The 14,610-nt window shown below is 42.4% G+C and overlaps 1 protein-coding gene across 10 annotated transcripts in view; it reads left to right on the top strand.

Annotated features, from left to right (window-relative positions):
* Positions 1-346: 346 nt before the first annotated feature.
* The window catches only part of LOC111859689 (phospholipid-transporting ATPase 11C-like), a 60,403-nt gene continuing 46,139 nt past the window's right edge, over positions 347-14,610 (top strand). For all 10 annotated transcript variants that reach the window (XR_011985442.1, XR_011985443.1, XM_072706834.1 and 7 more), the window contains exon 1: positions 347-790. Coding sequence is in view for 8 of the 10 variants with exons in the window: in XM_072706834.1 (XP_072562935.1) it covers positions 764-790 (27 nt within the window). In the remaining 2 variants the exon portion in view is untranslated. The remainder of the gene's footprint in view (positions 791-14,610) is intronic.

Here is a 14,610-nt window from a genome sequence, read left to right on the forward strand (position 1 = left end):
CAGATGTGCTTGTGAACACACAGGTATCATTGGGCCAAATGGATACACAACGAATTGTCAAGGCTAGAATATGTGTATATGTATAGGCATCATACGTATTTTATTACATTATTAATTATTTACCTTTAAGCTTTTCCAGTTATCCAAGATCCGTAGCATTTCTTATAGTAACACAGTTCTCTGTAACTATTGAATTAAATTTGACACATCACTTCGGGCTAAAGGAAAAGTTATTTCCCTGATAACGCTGTATGACTACACTTCCCATAAAGCCCTTGAGACCGCACCTTCGGAAGGTGGGGGCTGTGTCGGAGCTCACTGCGTTAAGCGAGGTGGGGGGAGCGAAGGGTAGCGTGAAATTGTTTGACTGGGGTGTAGTGGTAGTAGGGTGGGGGGAAAGGAGGGAAATGTCTGTTTTATCCGCCTTTCTTTAGATTTCATTTCCCTCCAGAGCTGAATGTGACGTCAGAGCGCGGCGGTCCGGGGGCTCCGAGGGAAGCGCAGCAACAGGGCGCAGAGCAGCATGTGTGGGAGCGCAGGAGCCCGGCGTGCGGGCGAGCAGAGCCAGCCTCCGTGCGCCGCGCCGCAACGCGGAAAGCGCTGACACCATGCCGGGATCCGGGGCTGCCAGTGTGCAGAGAGCATAGCGCCGCCGAGAGGTGAAACACAGCCCGGGTGACAACGCAAACGCGAAGCTTATCGGAGGCGAGCCGACAGAAGTATTTCCATACTGTCTTCGGAGGAAGGAGGCGAGAGCTGCAGCATGTTACGGAGGAGGCTCCGCCGGCTGGTACGTATCACTCAGGCGGCTCTTGGTCACTGTTTCTCTGTGATGTTTAATGTGATCGGGCGCCGCTGTACACTTGCTTTCCTGCTGGCGCGTATATAAGCCCCTTTAGGACCTGCATATAACCGGTATACATCCCTCATAGATGCTGTCGGTATCTGCTCCACTACATGCGGCGGGATTCACTAGCGGAGGATCCGACGCGGCATCTATGCGGTGTGCTTACGGAAGCAATGTGTATCAACAAATAGGCGTGAAAATCGGCTTATTTTGGCGAATAACTTGCTAAGGCCGATGACACGAGTTGCACACGTCGCCGGCAGCCTTTGCGGCGCTGGGGAGACGCCGGCGAAAAACCGGCCCCGATGATCTTCTCCTTATTCCGGCTTCAGGTCGAACGATGCCTGCTGCCGGCGGCTCCGATCTTTAGTCTATGATTATGATAATTAGGTTCCTCACACAGGACACCGTAGCGTTCGAATGAAGTCTTTGGTATAACGCCGGATTACCTGCTGATATATGAAAGTTCTAGTCAATGTTTTACGTAAGACACGTGGTGCCACTGAATGAGCAGGAGGCACCTCTTCTCTTATTTTATGGAACTTTTAGGTGAAGTTGGTAATCCGGAACCACACAGGCCAGCCATCGGCGGGGTCAGCAACGGAACAGAGAGCATCAGTAACGAGTCGCGTTAACCGCCTTGAAATCCCCGAGTAGATCACTGGCATCAACCCTCACGAGGATGCGCTGATCATGAGGGGAAAACTTCTTTTCGATTGATGGTGACCCATTTCGCATCTGGGTCGCCTAACACTGTCAAGAAGGTTGCGTTGCCACATGACTGATGTGTTATAAAGGAAGCTGTGCTCCCAAAATCTTTATGTTGCTCCAGTGCAAAACTTGGACATCATGAAAGCCTGTTACAGCTTCTCAATTCTGCTTAGATAATCTAAAAACATCAAGAAAACAACGCATCTTAAATCCACATTTAAAATACACTTAGCAATATGTCAGTGATTCTTTTTAATTTCTCCTTTTCACACATATCCAGATGCCTCTATTCTTTCCATAAGCAGTGCATCCCTTCCATATATCTATAGCCTAATGTTTTGTAAGACTGTTGTAATATCAGGAAACGCGTTGAGAGCTGTGTAGACTGCTTTAGACGTTTTGGGTCTTTGTTATATTACTTTGGCATTTTTCCTCTTTTTTTATTAAGAAGCTCTTTCTCACAGACAAGCAGTAGTTTATTTGATTATTAAAAACTGGACCTGAAAGCTGAAATCCCGCGAAGGATGCTGCTCGTTGGCAGTTATCTATCCTGACTTGCTTCTGGAAATATCTCACTGTATGTGTAAGCAAAGCGAATGCCTTCTCGGGTTAAAAAGCTATCCACTGAAATCGGCAAACAAAAAAAACATAAACAAGCGCTGAGCCACTGGTGACTTGGACCTACACTGTGTAGCTGTTGCCTTGGGTTAGGGTGGGGCTGGGGAGGCGGCACTGAACCTTTAGATAAGCTGCTCTGAGTATCCTTTCTTCAGCTGAGTAGTATACACATGAAAGCAGTCAGTTTTTCCCATGTTTTTCAAACTATTCTTGGGGGGGGGAAACAGGTTTTAGGAATACCAGATCTCATATTTCTAAAGAAAAATAATTTTGTTGGACAGGAACATATGAGAAGTTAACCATATTACTGTTATAAAGCAAGCCGTAGTAATTACATTACAATAAATGCATTAAAGGGCAAACATTCCAATAAACCAATGTATGGGGGGGATATTGATGATCAATGTTACGAATTCCACATGCCTAGAGAACGTAGACTGTTTTTCATACAGCAAACCCACAAAAAAACGTATTGTGAGTGGTTGAGTCATCACAACAAAGGAGATGGTCACTCTATTAAAATTGAAGTTGCTCTCTTGATTAACAGCCATGGTCGATTTCATACTGTCAGCAGCACAGACAGATGCCAACTATTCACTCGACACTTATGGTTACACAGCAACGAAACGCGCGCATTCCACAGCAAACATTACGCAGTTACGACTGTTACTATTAATATAAATCCACGAATGCACATATTCATTTATGCTATTTAAGATACGCAAGGTGTGGTGCAAAGCACGCTAGTACCTCCTGTCCAACCTCATGGAGTCAGATTTATGTCAGTCAAAGTAGGTGGGATCAGAACAAATGTGAAAAATTCACCCCCGGGGCTCTACACAGGCGGTGCACCGAAACGGCGATCGCTACACAGGCGGTGCACCGAAACGGCGATCGCTGCTCATACAACATCATATCGCTAAAACAACGTCGATTACATTGATTACGTTTGAAGTGATCAGCCGTCTAGCAAAAAGGCAGGTCATTTATGCTATCCACTGTTTTACGCGCATAATGATATTTAAATTGTGCCGCTTGAATATAAGAGAACCGCAGTTTTTTTAGAAGTGTTTTTTCCCCCCAAAAACTAATCTTGCATTCAAGTCAAAATAGTATTTTGAATTTATGATTTATGATAGCTATGCACATTTAGTCGTCATAAAAGCATCTTAGCATGTTTTTCTGTGTTTATGTATTCAGTTATTTATTTACTTATCATATTTGTATTAGACTCAACTGACACTAAACAAAAAAAGTATTGGGACCCCTGGCCATTACACTCACAGGAACTATTATGACATCCCATTATAAATCCATAGGCACCAATATGGAGTTGGCCCCCCCTTTGCAGCTATAACAGCTGCCACTCTTCTGGGGAGGCTTTCCACAGGATTATTGAGTGTGTCTGTGGGAATTTTGGCCCATTCAGCCAGAAGAGCATTTGTGAGGTCAGGCACTGATGTTGGAGGTGAAGGCCTGGCTCACAGTCTCTGTTCCAGTTTATCCCATAGGTGTTTGATGGGGTTGAGGTCAGGGCTCTATGTGGGCCGGTCAAGTTCCTCCACACCAGACTCACCCAACCACATCTTTTTGGACCTTTGCACACAGTCATGCTGAAACAGAAAAGGGCCTCCCCCAAACTGTTCCCACAAAATCTGAAGCATAGAATTGTCCAAAATGTCTTGGTTAGTTGAAGCAGTAAGAGTTCCCTTCACTGGAACTAAGGGACCTATAACCCAACCCCTGAAAAACAGCCCCATGCCATTATCCCTCCTCCACCAAACTTTACAGCTGGCACAATGCAGTCAGACAGGTAACATTCTCCTGGTATCTGCCAAACCCAGGCTCGTCCATTGTCGTGAATTGTCACCCTACAGAACACGTTTCCACTGTTCCAGTGTCAAGTGGCAATGTGCTTTACACCACCCCATCTGACGCTTGCCATTGCACTTGGTGATGTGAGGTTCGCATGCAGCTGCTCAGCCATGAAAGCCCATTCCATGAAGCTCCCGGCTGGGATTAATATCAGAGGAAGTTTGGAACTCTGTGGTTATTGAGTCAACAGAGCTTTGGCAACTTTTACGCACTAAGAACGCTATGCCTCGCACTTGACGACCCCGCTCTGTTACTTTACGTTTCACTTCATATCGCTTCAAGACTCAAGTGGTTCAAGATTCAGGAGATTCATTTGCCATTTGTATACTCAGACGGGTGCATACAGATTTTTGCGTGAAGCTTTTGGAGTCAGCAATAAAACAGAGAAATAAATAATACAGACACAAAATTAATAGTAGGTAGTCTTTTCAATAAAATACCTACTTTCAAACACATTGAGGTACAAAAATAAGTAATAATGAAACACGGCGAAGTGCAGTGAAATACCAGCTATTAAGATGCATACTGTAAAGCACTGAAAAAATACTAACCACTTCCTCTTACAGTTGACTGTGGAATATTTAGCAGGAATGAACTTTCACACACTGACGTATTGCAAAGGTGGCATCCTATGACAGCACAATATATGGATTCAGGTGTGTCCCAATACTTTAATCCATATAGTGTATGATTATTTCTTTGGAAGTTGAGGACCATCTTTGAAAGAGAGAGCGAGAGAGAGAGAATATATATTAAGGGGTATTGAAGCTTGCCGGCACTGATTAGCAATAACAATAATCAGTGCAAAAACAATAGGGATCCGACAGCTAAGGCTGCTTGGATCCATAATAACCAATTAACCTCGGAGCAACTAGCTGAGCTGGGAAGGGCTGCCAGTGGCAAAACTCGTCCGGCCTGCTGGTGCTGATTAGCGGAATAGCATCGCATTGTTTTTCCATTGGAAACCGAAAGATCGATCTGCGGGCCAAGTTTAATAATGAATTATAAGCATGTCTCTGGGCTGGTGGATTGAGCTGCCTTTGAAGCGGCCAATGAGCCAATGAAGTGGCTCATCCTCCACTATAGAAAATGGCCGACAGTCAAATGCAGCCATCTCCATTACTTTAGTAGTTGTGTCTTTCACTCTAGTGCCAACTTTGAAAAGTGATGACTTACGGCTGATGGTGTAACAGCATTCACCATTATCAAATCCGTGATCCAAACGTTCATGACTTCGTGTCGCTGTTACGGAAGACGGAACCGCGATATCCCCCAATCCAACCCAACCGATGAAGATGTACCCTGTTGAGCTCTCATTACGTTGCTAATGTCACAGAACTTATTTTTAATTTCACAATTAGCACTATAACACATTTAAATCACAATATTTTTTTGTTTAAAGTTATGGCAAGCTGTACATTTTGTAAATATTGCACATTACACCTATTTAATTGTCTTCCAACTGCGTGTGTGACGTGATTATTTTAGTCCGATCATGACCGAGTGATCACTCTTGTGGTCACTCTAGTTTCATTAACCCAAGATGAATAATAACCCTCTATAGTGTTCCACATAGTTGGTGATTAATAAAACTTAAGAATTTTAGAATTTAGAATTTTTTTCTTACCCCCCCCCCCCCCCAAAAAAAGAAAAAAACAAGCTGTCGTTGAAGAACTGAGGTCTGAACCATCATGAATTTGAGGAATTGATACACACCTACTAATGACAGGTGATTCATCATATTTCCATTTAACGTCATTTGCTGATGATGATTTACTAGGGCTGCGCGATATGAGAAAAATTATGTTATGTGATAAGTCTGGTGATGATGAGCACGATAAATTTATAATTAAATGCAAAATATTACAAATAATTCTATAAAAAGTTGTGTCCGGCAATAGTGGAAATCCAACCCACTACAGACCTGCAAATGCTCAAGAATCTGAAAATCTCGTCATTAACAGGGGAATGTAGAAGTAAACATCAGAGAGAGAGAGAGAGAATGGAACTTGTGTAAAAGACTGAAACTTGAGTTACAAATTCCTCTTGACCTTCCCTTCGATTACGTTTGTGTCAAAGGGAGTGACAGAACTGTGTTAAATCACAGATTTTAGAACACCAGCATTTTCACTTTGCTTGGTTTTAAAATGAACACTGACATGTCACAACGTTCTCTGATGCACTGAAGTTTTTTGGAAACTATTTTTATGGCTGGCATTTCCTGTATTTCCTGGCTCGCTTGCCTAATTGAGGCCTGTAGGCTGCAGTTTGTCTAAATTCTGCATACTGGATTGTCTACAGTTAATTCAGGGAGATGTTGATTTACATGGGCCCTATCATACATATGAAATAAATGAAATGATCAAATCAGATGGCAGCAAAGCTTATTAGCAATATAGGGGCACCATTGTCTACAGATCCATACTGAACTGAGGAGGTAGAAGAAAAACAACTTGTTTGACTATCGCTGTTGTTCTGTCTTAGCCTGGGGAAGTTTGTTGGCGTCTTTGGCCTGTGTTTATCATTCCACTTGAAGCATTCCCCTAGATTACTACATAGCACTTGCGTAAGTCACCCTAAAAGTGTCTGCTGAGTGATGTAAAAGTAGTGTCTGGCTTACACTGATACTGACTAGGACAATCACTTACCGATGGCAAAGTGCAATCTTTGCCCCAAAACCCTGGGCCAGCAGTGCCTGTGATCGTATTCGTGGTGTTGTCAGCGGTGAAACACACTAGCCTGTCTTTGCGTAAAACCCCAGCTACCCAAAGCCTCTCGTAATCCCAGATATACATTTTACCCATTGTGTTCTTCAGGGAAGTAGGCTTTCTGTAAATACTGAGTCTTTAATTCAAAGTCACGGTCAATGAAGTAAATTGTCAGGCTTACATAGGGATTATATAATTTTTAGTTCAGTGACTTGCTTAAATTAATTGGTTTTATCGCTGCCCTCTTGATTTGTTTATCGCATGAATGATTTATCGCAATAACGTTAACAATGTGGTTACGGCCTCAGATGAAACAACTGTTTGCCAATCTAAGCTGAAGTCTTATCTGCTTCTTGTCTTTCACACCTGTGTTTTTGTTTGGTTAGTGCATGGCTATGCATGTCTGTTCTCTCCCTTGGGTGACGGTTCTATCCGTCATGCTAATGCTTTATGCCAGTTGTGGCTTGATGCTTCACACACTTTCCATTCCCTCGTGCTCAGATTGCTGGTATTGTAAATGGTTGTGATGTTTCATCAGTGCCATTGTTCTGTTACGATTTGCTGTAAATATTCTTCTGTTTGTTTAGTTTGTTTAATTTTATTATATTTCTATAAATTTATTCTCTGTTCAATAGAGAGCCCCGCTTGTCTTATTGTGTATTTCTCATCCCATTAACCATATGAGACAGGCATTGGTTTAAAATGTTGGCAACAATGTTTAAATAAACAATTGCTTTATTTCAATTGTGTGCCTGCATTATAGATAGTATCAAGTCATTTGGATTGGTTTTATGCAACTCTGTAGTTGGAAAGCACTTTGTTCTGTTTCCTATATTGTCCTCACTCAGTTTCCTTCCGTCGATGTGTCTGTGAACAATGTTTCATGTTGCCCATTGAGAAAACGTATTGTGTCTTACTCTGAATCGCTGGAGTCCTTTCCTGTTGATATTGTACTTGCCTTCAGACCTGCAGCTTATGCCTGATGTACTGTGACCTAATTGCCAATAAGCTGGTAATCAGCCATGTAAAATGGACTGTAGGAAATCTCAGGCGCTGATAAACAGCCATAAGGTAGCGTCTGGGGCATACGCCTTGCTTCATTGCTCACCAGTGTGACTGGGCTCTCCTTTCTGCAAGGAATGAACAATGAAAGGAAATCCCTGTCTATGTCCCTTTTGTAAATGTTTTATTTTGAACATTGTGTATCCATTACCTATATAATTTATACATGGCAGTGTGCATAGTATAGAATACTGTTATGAATCCCCATTTGGAAATTGCCTTTACGTCATCTTGCCCTCCATGACACACAAAGACAGGTGCAAGAGGTTGGGGGTCAGAACAGGGTCAGTCTGGCTCAAGGGCCCCTGGAATATTCTGCTGAGACCAGGGCTCAAACCGGGGACCTTCTGATCGCTGGCACGGAGGCTTAGCCCACTGAGCCACACCCCTGTATTTTATATACATGCTGCACTATGCAAATGTCTTACACTGCCAAAGAAAATGGTTTAAACTATATTTCTGTTGCTATAAAAGTAAACACTCACTGGTCAGTTTATTAGGAATGCCATTCTTGTACTGCGTTCAATCCCCTTTGCTTCCAGAACAGTTGGAATTCTTTGTGACATGGACTCAACAAGGTGCTGGAAACACTTCTTAGAAGTTATGGAAGCTATGTTGACATAATTGCATGACATGATGGCAGTTGATTTGTCATCTGCACATGCGGTGAATTTCCTGTTCTACCATCTCGAAGATGCTTTTTCCAGTTCTGGTGGCTGGGAGAGCAGGTTCGCAGAACTTGTGGTCTTGGAACCAGTTTGAGATAACTGGTGCTATGTGACATGGCACATTATCTTGCTGTAATAGCCATTGGAAGATGGGTAAATTATGGTCATAAATGAGTTGCGCGTGGTCAGCAGCAATACTCAAGATAGGCTGTGGCATTTTAACAATGCTCCACTGGCATCAGGGGCACCAATGTGTGCCAAGAAAACATTCCCACATCATTACACCAGCGGCAGCCTGAACTGTTGACACAAGGCCGGTTGGGTCCACGGCTGTTTATGCCAAATTCGGGTCCCACCATCTGCGTATCAAAGCAGAAATCAAGATTCATCAGACCAGGCCGTGTTTTTCCGATCTTCAGCTGTCCACTTTCGGTGAGCTTCTGCCGACTGTAGCCTCAGGTTCCTGTTCCTTTCTGAGGAATATAACCCAGTGTGGTCTTCTAATATTGTAGCTCATCCACCACAAGGCCTGAAACGTTTTGCATTCAGAGATGCATTTCTGCTCACCATGTGTATGAACAGTAGTGATTTGAGTCTGGCCATTCTCCTCTGACCTCTCATACTCACTTGTCACTTAGATTGCATTCCCCATGTTGATGTTTGATGTGACCATTATCTTAAGCTCTTGACCCATACCTGCATTGGGCTGCTGCCACTCGATTGATTGTTTCCCTATACGGCCCTATTTTTCCAATCACCTCAAGGTCTGAGCCCTGCTGGTTTTCCAGCCTTCCTTTACCTGTGAGCCGGGCGTGAAGCCTCTGACCAATCAGAATCAGTCATTATTAAACTAACTACCTGGGAGAACTGAAAACAAGGCCTGGATTAGGAATCGAGGTCCAGATTTGAAGAGCCCCACCCTATACATTTTGGTGTCAATCGGGTTGTACTTTTTATGTCTTTGCATGTCTTGCTCGTGCTTTTCATTGGAAATAAATGCATGTCCTCCAAGCTTGAATAAAGAGATTGACTTTGCTCTTGCCAATGTTTCTCTTAAATTAGATTGGCAGAGTAGGGCAGATGGTCCTGCGCATTACTGCTCTTCGCTTAATCATAGAGAGCTATCTGTGGGGTGCTGCAGTCGGCGGCGTTAATTGGGCACGGCTGCCTCCCAGTCTGACCCCTTTAGCCTCAGTGCATTGTGGTTCCTGAATGCTGTCTTAGCAATGGAATTTCTCCACGTTGTTTCTTTGCATAAGACGTGCCTGGATCAGCCTCTACTTGTTTCGCTGGTGTCCTGTAAAAAAATGCACCATTTGGTATTTTCCCCCCCACTCTGCCCACACCCTGTTTAAAATTGTCCCTAGCTGATTGAGAGATTTTCTGTTGAATAGATTTGACAGACTGCTGCCACCTGTTGTGGTGATGTGTGAATGATGACAGCGGTCATTGCTGCCTCGTTTGGAGAAGATTGAGTAGAAGCTGGGGGGTGGGGGGGGGGTGGTGAGGCACATTAATGGTCTTACTGGGCATGCTTTGGAACATCTTTTTCTTTTGTTCTGGTTTGATGAGACACAGGGTGTTCTTTTTCGTTGTTCATCCTCATGAGGTACATCTCCTGCTGTTCTTTCTACGTGGCAAGCAGAAATTGCCTGATGCACTTTTCTAGAAAGTTGTCGTGTATATAAACAATTGCGTATCGAAAATTCTTAACTTCTACTTTGAGTTTCACAGCATAATATTATGCTGCCTGCTCATCATAAGAATGTTTTGTTATCAAAGTAAACCAAGACTTTTCACTGCCATTTTGACGCTGAATATGTTTGATACACGTTGTTACACATTTCCCTAAGGGTGGGCAATACGGAATCAATTTTTTGGAATCAACACCCACAATATCAATCATGATTTGTTTTTAGTTTGCAAACAAACCAAATTGGAATGTATGTTGTAATGTTAATTTCCTTAACTAGCAATTCTATCCTAACAAGAAACACTGTTTGTAGCATTATAATAATAAACTTACTTAATTATTAAGGTACATAAAATACTATAAAGAATCTGACTCTTATATGCTTTTTCATTTTTTTTTAATTGTACTTTCAATAGTTTCCAAGTACCAGTGATCATTTATCACATTTGTGCAAATGGTATCTTTGCATAGTTTGCAAATTGCAGTAGATTGGTCCACATCTGATTTTGCAAATCTAACCCTTTTCTACACAATTGAAGTAGAACCTTTTTTTGGAACCAATTTTTCATCATCAGCTATGCGACACTTGGCGGCGGTAACTTATCGTCATATCGGCCCCCGCTGCCTCCCACTCATAGAAATAATGAGCATGACTTGGAATGGACATCCAAAAAAATCAGAACACGCAAGTCCACTAGCAGTGGTGTCATTACAGAATGAAGAACTGGCTCATGTTTGCAGAAGTGCACATTACAGAGGTAGCGTTTCCTTTTTAAAAGCTGCATAAGAGCTGCCCACCCCCCACCCCCCCCCCCCAAACCACAAGGTGATTATTTTTTTCTCCATTCCATAGTATTACCGCACCAGACATTTAATTTGAAACTGCTACTATTGACCTGTAAATTCTGACCCCTCTCATCTCCCAGACAACAGCTTTTTCCCTTATTTTTTTCTTTTACTGTCCTTTCGCTATGTAAAATATCACATACATATATGGCCCCCCTACATATATATATATATATAGTCCTTCTCTCATGCTACATTGCGCCATTGTCCTGGTGAATGAAATTTCCTTTGGTCGTATTGCCATATATAGCAGATATGACGACACAATCTACTTGACTTGACTACAGGTATCATGGCAGGATCACTATATAGAAAACCCATTTCTGGTTGTTGTGCATAATGAGCCCTTTTTTTGAGGTGTGTATGCATGCAGTGTACACATACCTCTAGAATATGCAGTGTGAGATCTCTTATTCTGCAGCACTGTGAATTATGTACTCATATGTACCAACTGATCTGGAAATGAGCATTCCACACTCACCTGCCTTGATTCTAGTAGTTGTGTTTCTCTGGCTCTGGTACTGCTAAATTTAAATACTGAAGGTTAAGTATTTGCTGGCAATTACAGCCAAGATGTCACATCAGACCAATCCCGATGATCCTGATGTTTAACGAACATCAGGCAGTACCGATATATTAACCAATATACCATGCATCTCTAAGACCAACAATAAACGCTTTTCCACCAAAGTTCAGGAACCTGGACGCGACCATTTGTCGCAACAAGAGCTGTGAACGTCATTCTGAATAAGCATGGGCGACACACAAAGTCTGCAGGTTAAGCCTCACACGTAATATCACACAAAACTACTCGTACACTGCATCCTCAACATAGAGGATGAACAAGTCATTTTCTTATTTGTTGGGGGTTGCAGTCAATAATATAAATCGTGTATTGGTTGAAAATGGGACACACCATTTTATTTATTTTTATGGTTCACGACATGTTAATAATTCATTATTTAATCGGGTCAGCAGATCAGTCATTCATTTTCCACGGAATAAAAACGAAATTTTATTCTGCTAATAAACCCATAGAAGTTTCACTTCCAGCACACTCATCAGTCGAAAAATGTCATCGGTCGAAATTTCCAATGCAGAAGTATGGAGAAGCAAGCACCATGTATTCATTAATGCATTATATGTAATTTCATCTACCTGCAGCATGCGAGCATGCCACCCAGAAGTCATACAGTGGTACCTCAGTTCTCAAACTCGTTAGAACTCGAATTTCTTAAAAGTCGAACCAACCAGTTCGAAAAAATTTTACCTATAGCTCGATCTGAATTTCAGAAGTCAAACAGTAAACGCCGACCTAACATAACTTGTACGCTCGGGGAAATGAGTCACGCGGCACGTCTCTCAGCGGAAACAAAGGGTAACACTTCAGTCTCAGCCTCGCATTCGCTGTGATAGCACCGTGCATGTTTAACTTTAGCTGAATACATATATTTAGACAGTAAAAATACATTTAGACAATGATAGACAGTAACAGTAATTATTATTATATAATAAAATACATTTACAAATAAAGATTTCTTATTAATTATCTTAACATTAATAATAAACCATTAATACATTTCATTATAATAATATTGTCGTGCCGAGTGGGATGGAACGGAGACAAAGACACAGACGTCAGGGTATCGGGGAATACGGGGTTTAATTACAGGTAAGGCAGGCAAAACGCAGACGGACAATACAATGACCGGGCTGGGGAAATAAACTGAAACGCGGACTAAATACAGAGAGCTAATAAAAACAACCAGAAAGAGCTGATCACATGGGGATTCCACACGGGGTTAACGAGGAAGGAAGGAGCGGACAATCGGGGAAGGACACATTGTTTTTTAACTTTGTTAAACTTTGTTTTACACATTGTTTAGATACATTTATTTTCTTACTTTACAAATGACTGTTTTGAGAAATGTGCTTAGATGTGTTTAGTACAGTATATGCTCTTCTTGTTTCATCATGTTCATTTTGTGTTTAAATGCTAAAAACAACATTTAGGTGTAATTTTTTGGGGCCAGGAACCAATTAATTGGTTTTCCATTATTTCTTATGGGGAAAATTCAATCAGAACTTTTTAGGATTCGATCCGGAGTTCTGAACGGATTAAATTCGAGTTCTCCGGTACCACTGTATCTTTAAGGAAGATTTTGCCCACAAAATTTCATTCTAACCAATTCGAACATTACAGATGGATGCAGTTGAATTGCCACCTTAATAATCGTTTCATCACTCTCCATTGATGCTTGTTCACACCCCAGTAAATAGGAATCCAGAATTTGGTTGGTGTTCTGGACGGGCATGTGAGGTTTAGCTTTTCCCGTGAATGAGGTAGCTGTCCCATAGGATATTAGGCCAGTTAAGCTGTAGTCTGACACTTTTTCTTTAAATGTGTCAAAGAATAAGTATCTTGACGTGTGTGATGTGCTCTTGAGTGTTGCATTCTGGGCTTCTAACTGACTGCAGTTGCAGGTTGATGTGGCATTTTCTTCCACTGGGGTCACCTTAAGGCTGATTTACCTTCTGCGTCGAGCCTCTGTAGAGCTTCTACCGCGGCCAACGCCATGGCCGGCATTTATACTTGTGCGTGGTCTGACCATTATGCGTGTCTCACCATTATGTGTACTTGCGTTTCTGGGGAAGTGCCCAGCAGGCTACAGCATAGGCTATGGAGTAGGGTACACGGTTATGCTGGGGGTCAGGCACCACTGGGCAACCTTGATGGGATGTCAGGGTACATACACATACATGCACTCACATTTGATGACAGTTTAGAGACGCCATTTGTCTCAAGTGCATGTCACAGATTGTGGGAAGGAGAAGAAGAAGGGAGAGCATGGAATGTCCACACAGCCTCCTAACCGGGAGGTGTGAGGCAACAGTACTACCCACTGAGCTACAGTGCAAGGGAGGCAATGTGGTGCAACATAGCCCAGAAGAGAAGAAATGCAGCCAGTAACGATGTGACTATAGTTCCTCTTTTGTGGAAAACTAAATTTGCACAGCCAGGTTAACCTTGAGCAACCATTAAACTTTTGCCTTCCCTGTGATGACATACCTGTGCATCAGTTGCACTAGTGAATAGTGCAGTCAAACAAATCTGCACATTGTCCTTATGCAGTGTAACCACCCCCCCCCCCCCCCCCCCCGGTTTTTCTTAAACCAGTGTAAGAAAATAATTTTCATTATTTTGCTTTCAAGAGCAAATGGAAGATACATTTTTCCCTAACGCTGAACAAATGTACTGAATCTTTAATCCGATCTCTAGTCATGCAGAAAAGGTTCCTGTGGCACAATAGCCTTGTCTTCTGGCAGAGTTGCAAAATGTTAAAATGTATTTCTAATGCAGCAAATTCAGCAAATCAGTCTGACACCAAGGTGCTAGCTTATACAACAGGAGCTCTTTGTAGATATTAGGTAGAGCAGTGTTTCGCAATCTGGTCTTTGGGGACACACAAGACAGTACACGTTTTTGCTCCCTCCCAGCTCCTGTTGGGAAGCAAAAATGTGGACTGTATGGTAGGGAACTCGGAGGGAGCAAAAACATGGACCGACTGTGGGTCCTCCAGG

Source organism: Paramormyrops kingsleyae, chromosome 24 (genome assembly GCF_048594095.1).
Source record: "Paramormyrops kingsleyae isolate MSU_618 chromosome 24, PKINGS_0.4, whole genome shotgun sequence".
Classification (NCBI taxonomy): domain Eukaryota; kingdom Metazoa; phylum Chordata; class Actinopteri; order Osteoglossiformes; family Mormyridae; genus Paramormyrops; species Paramormyrops kingsleyae.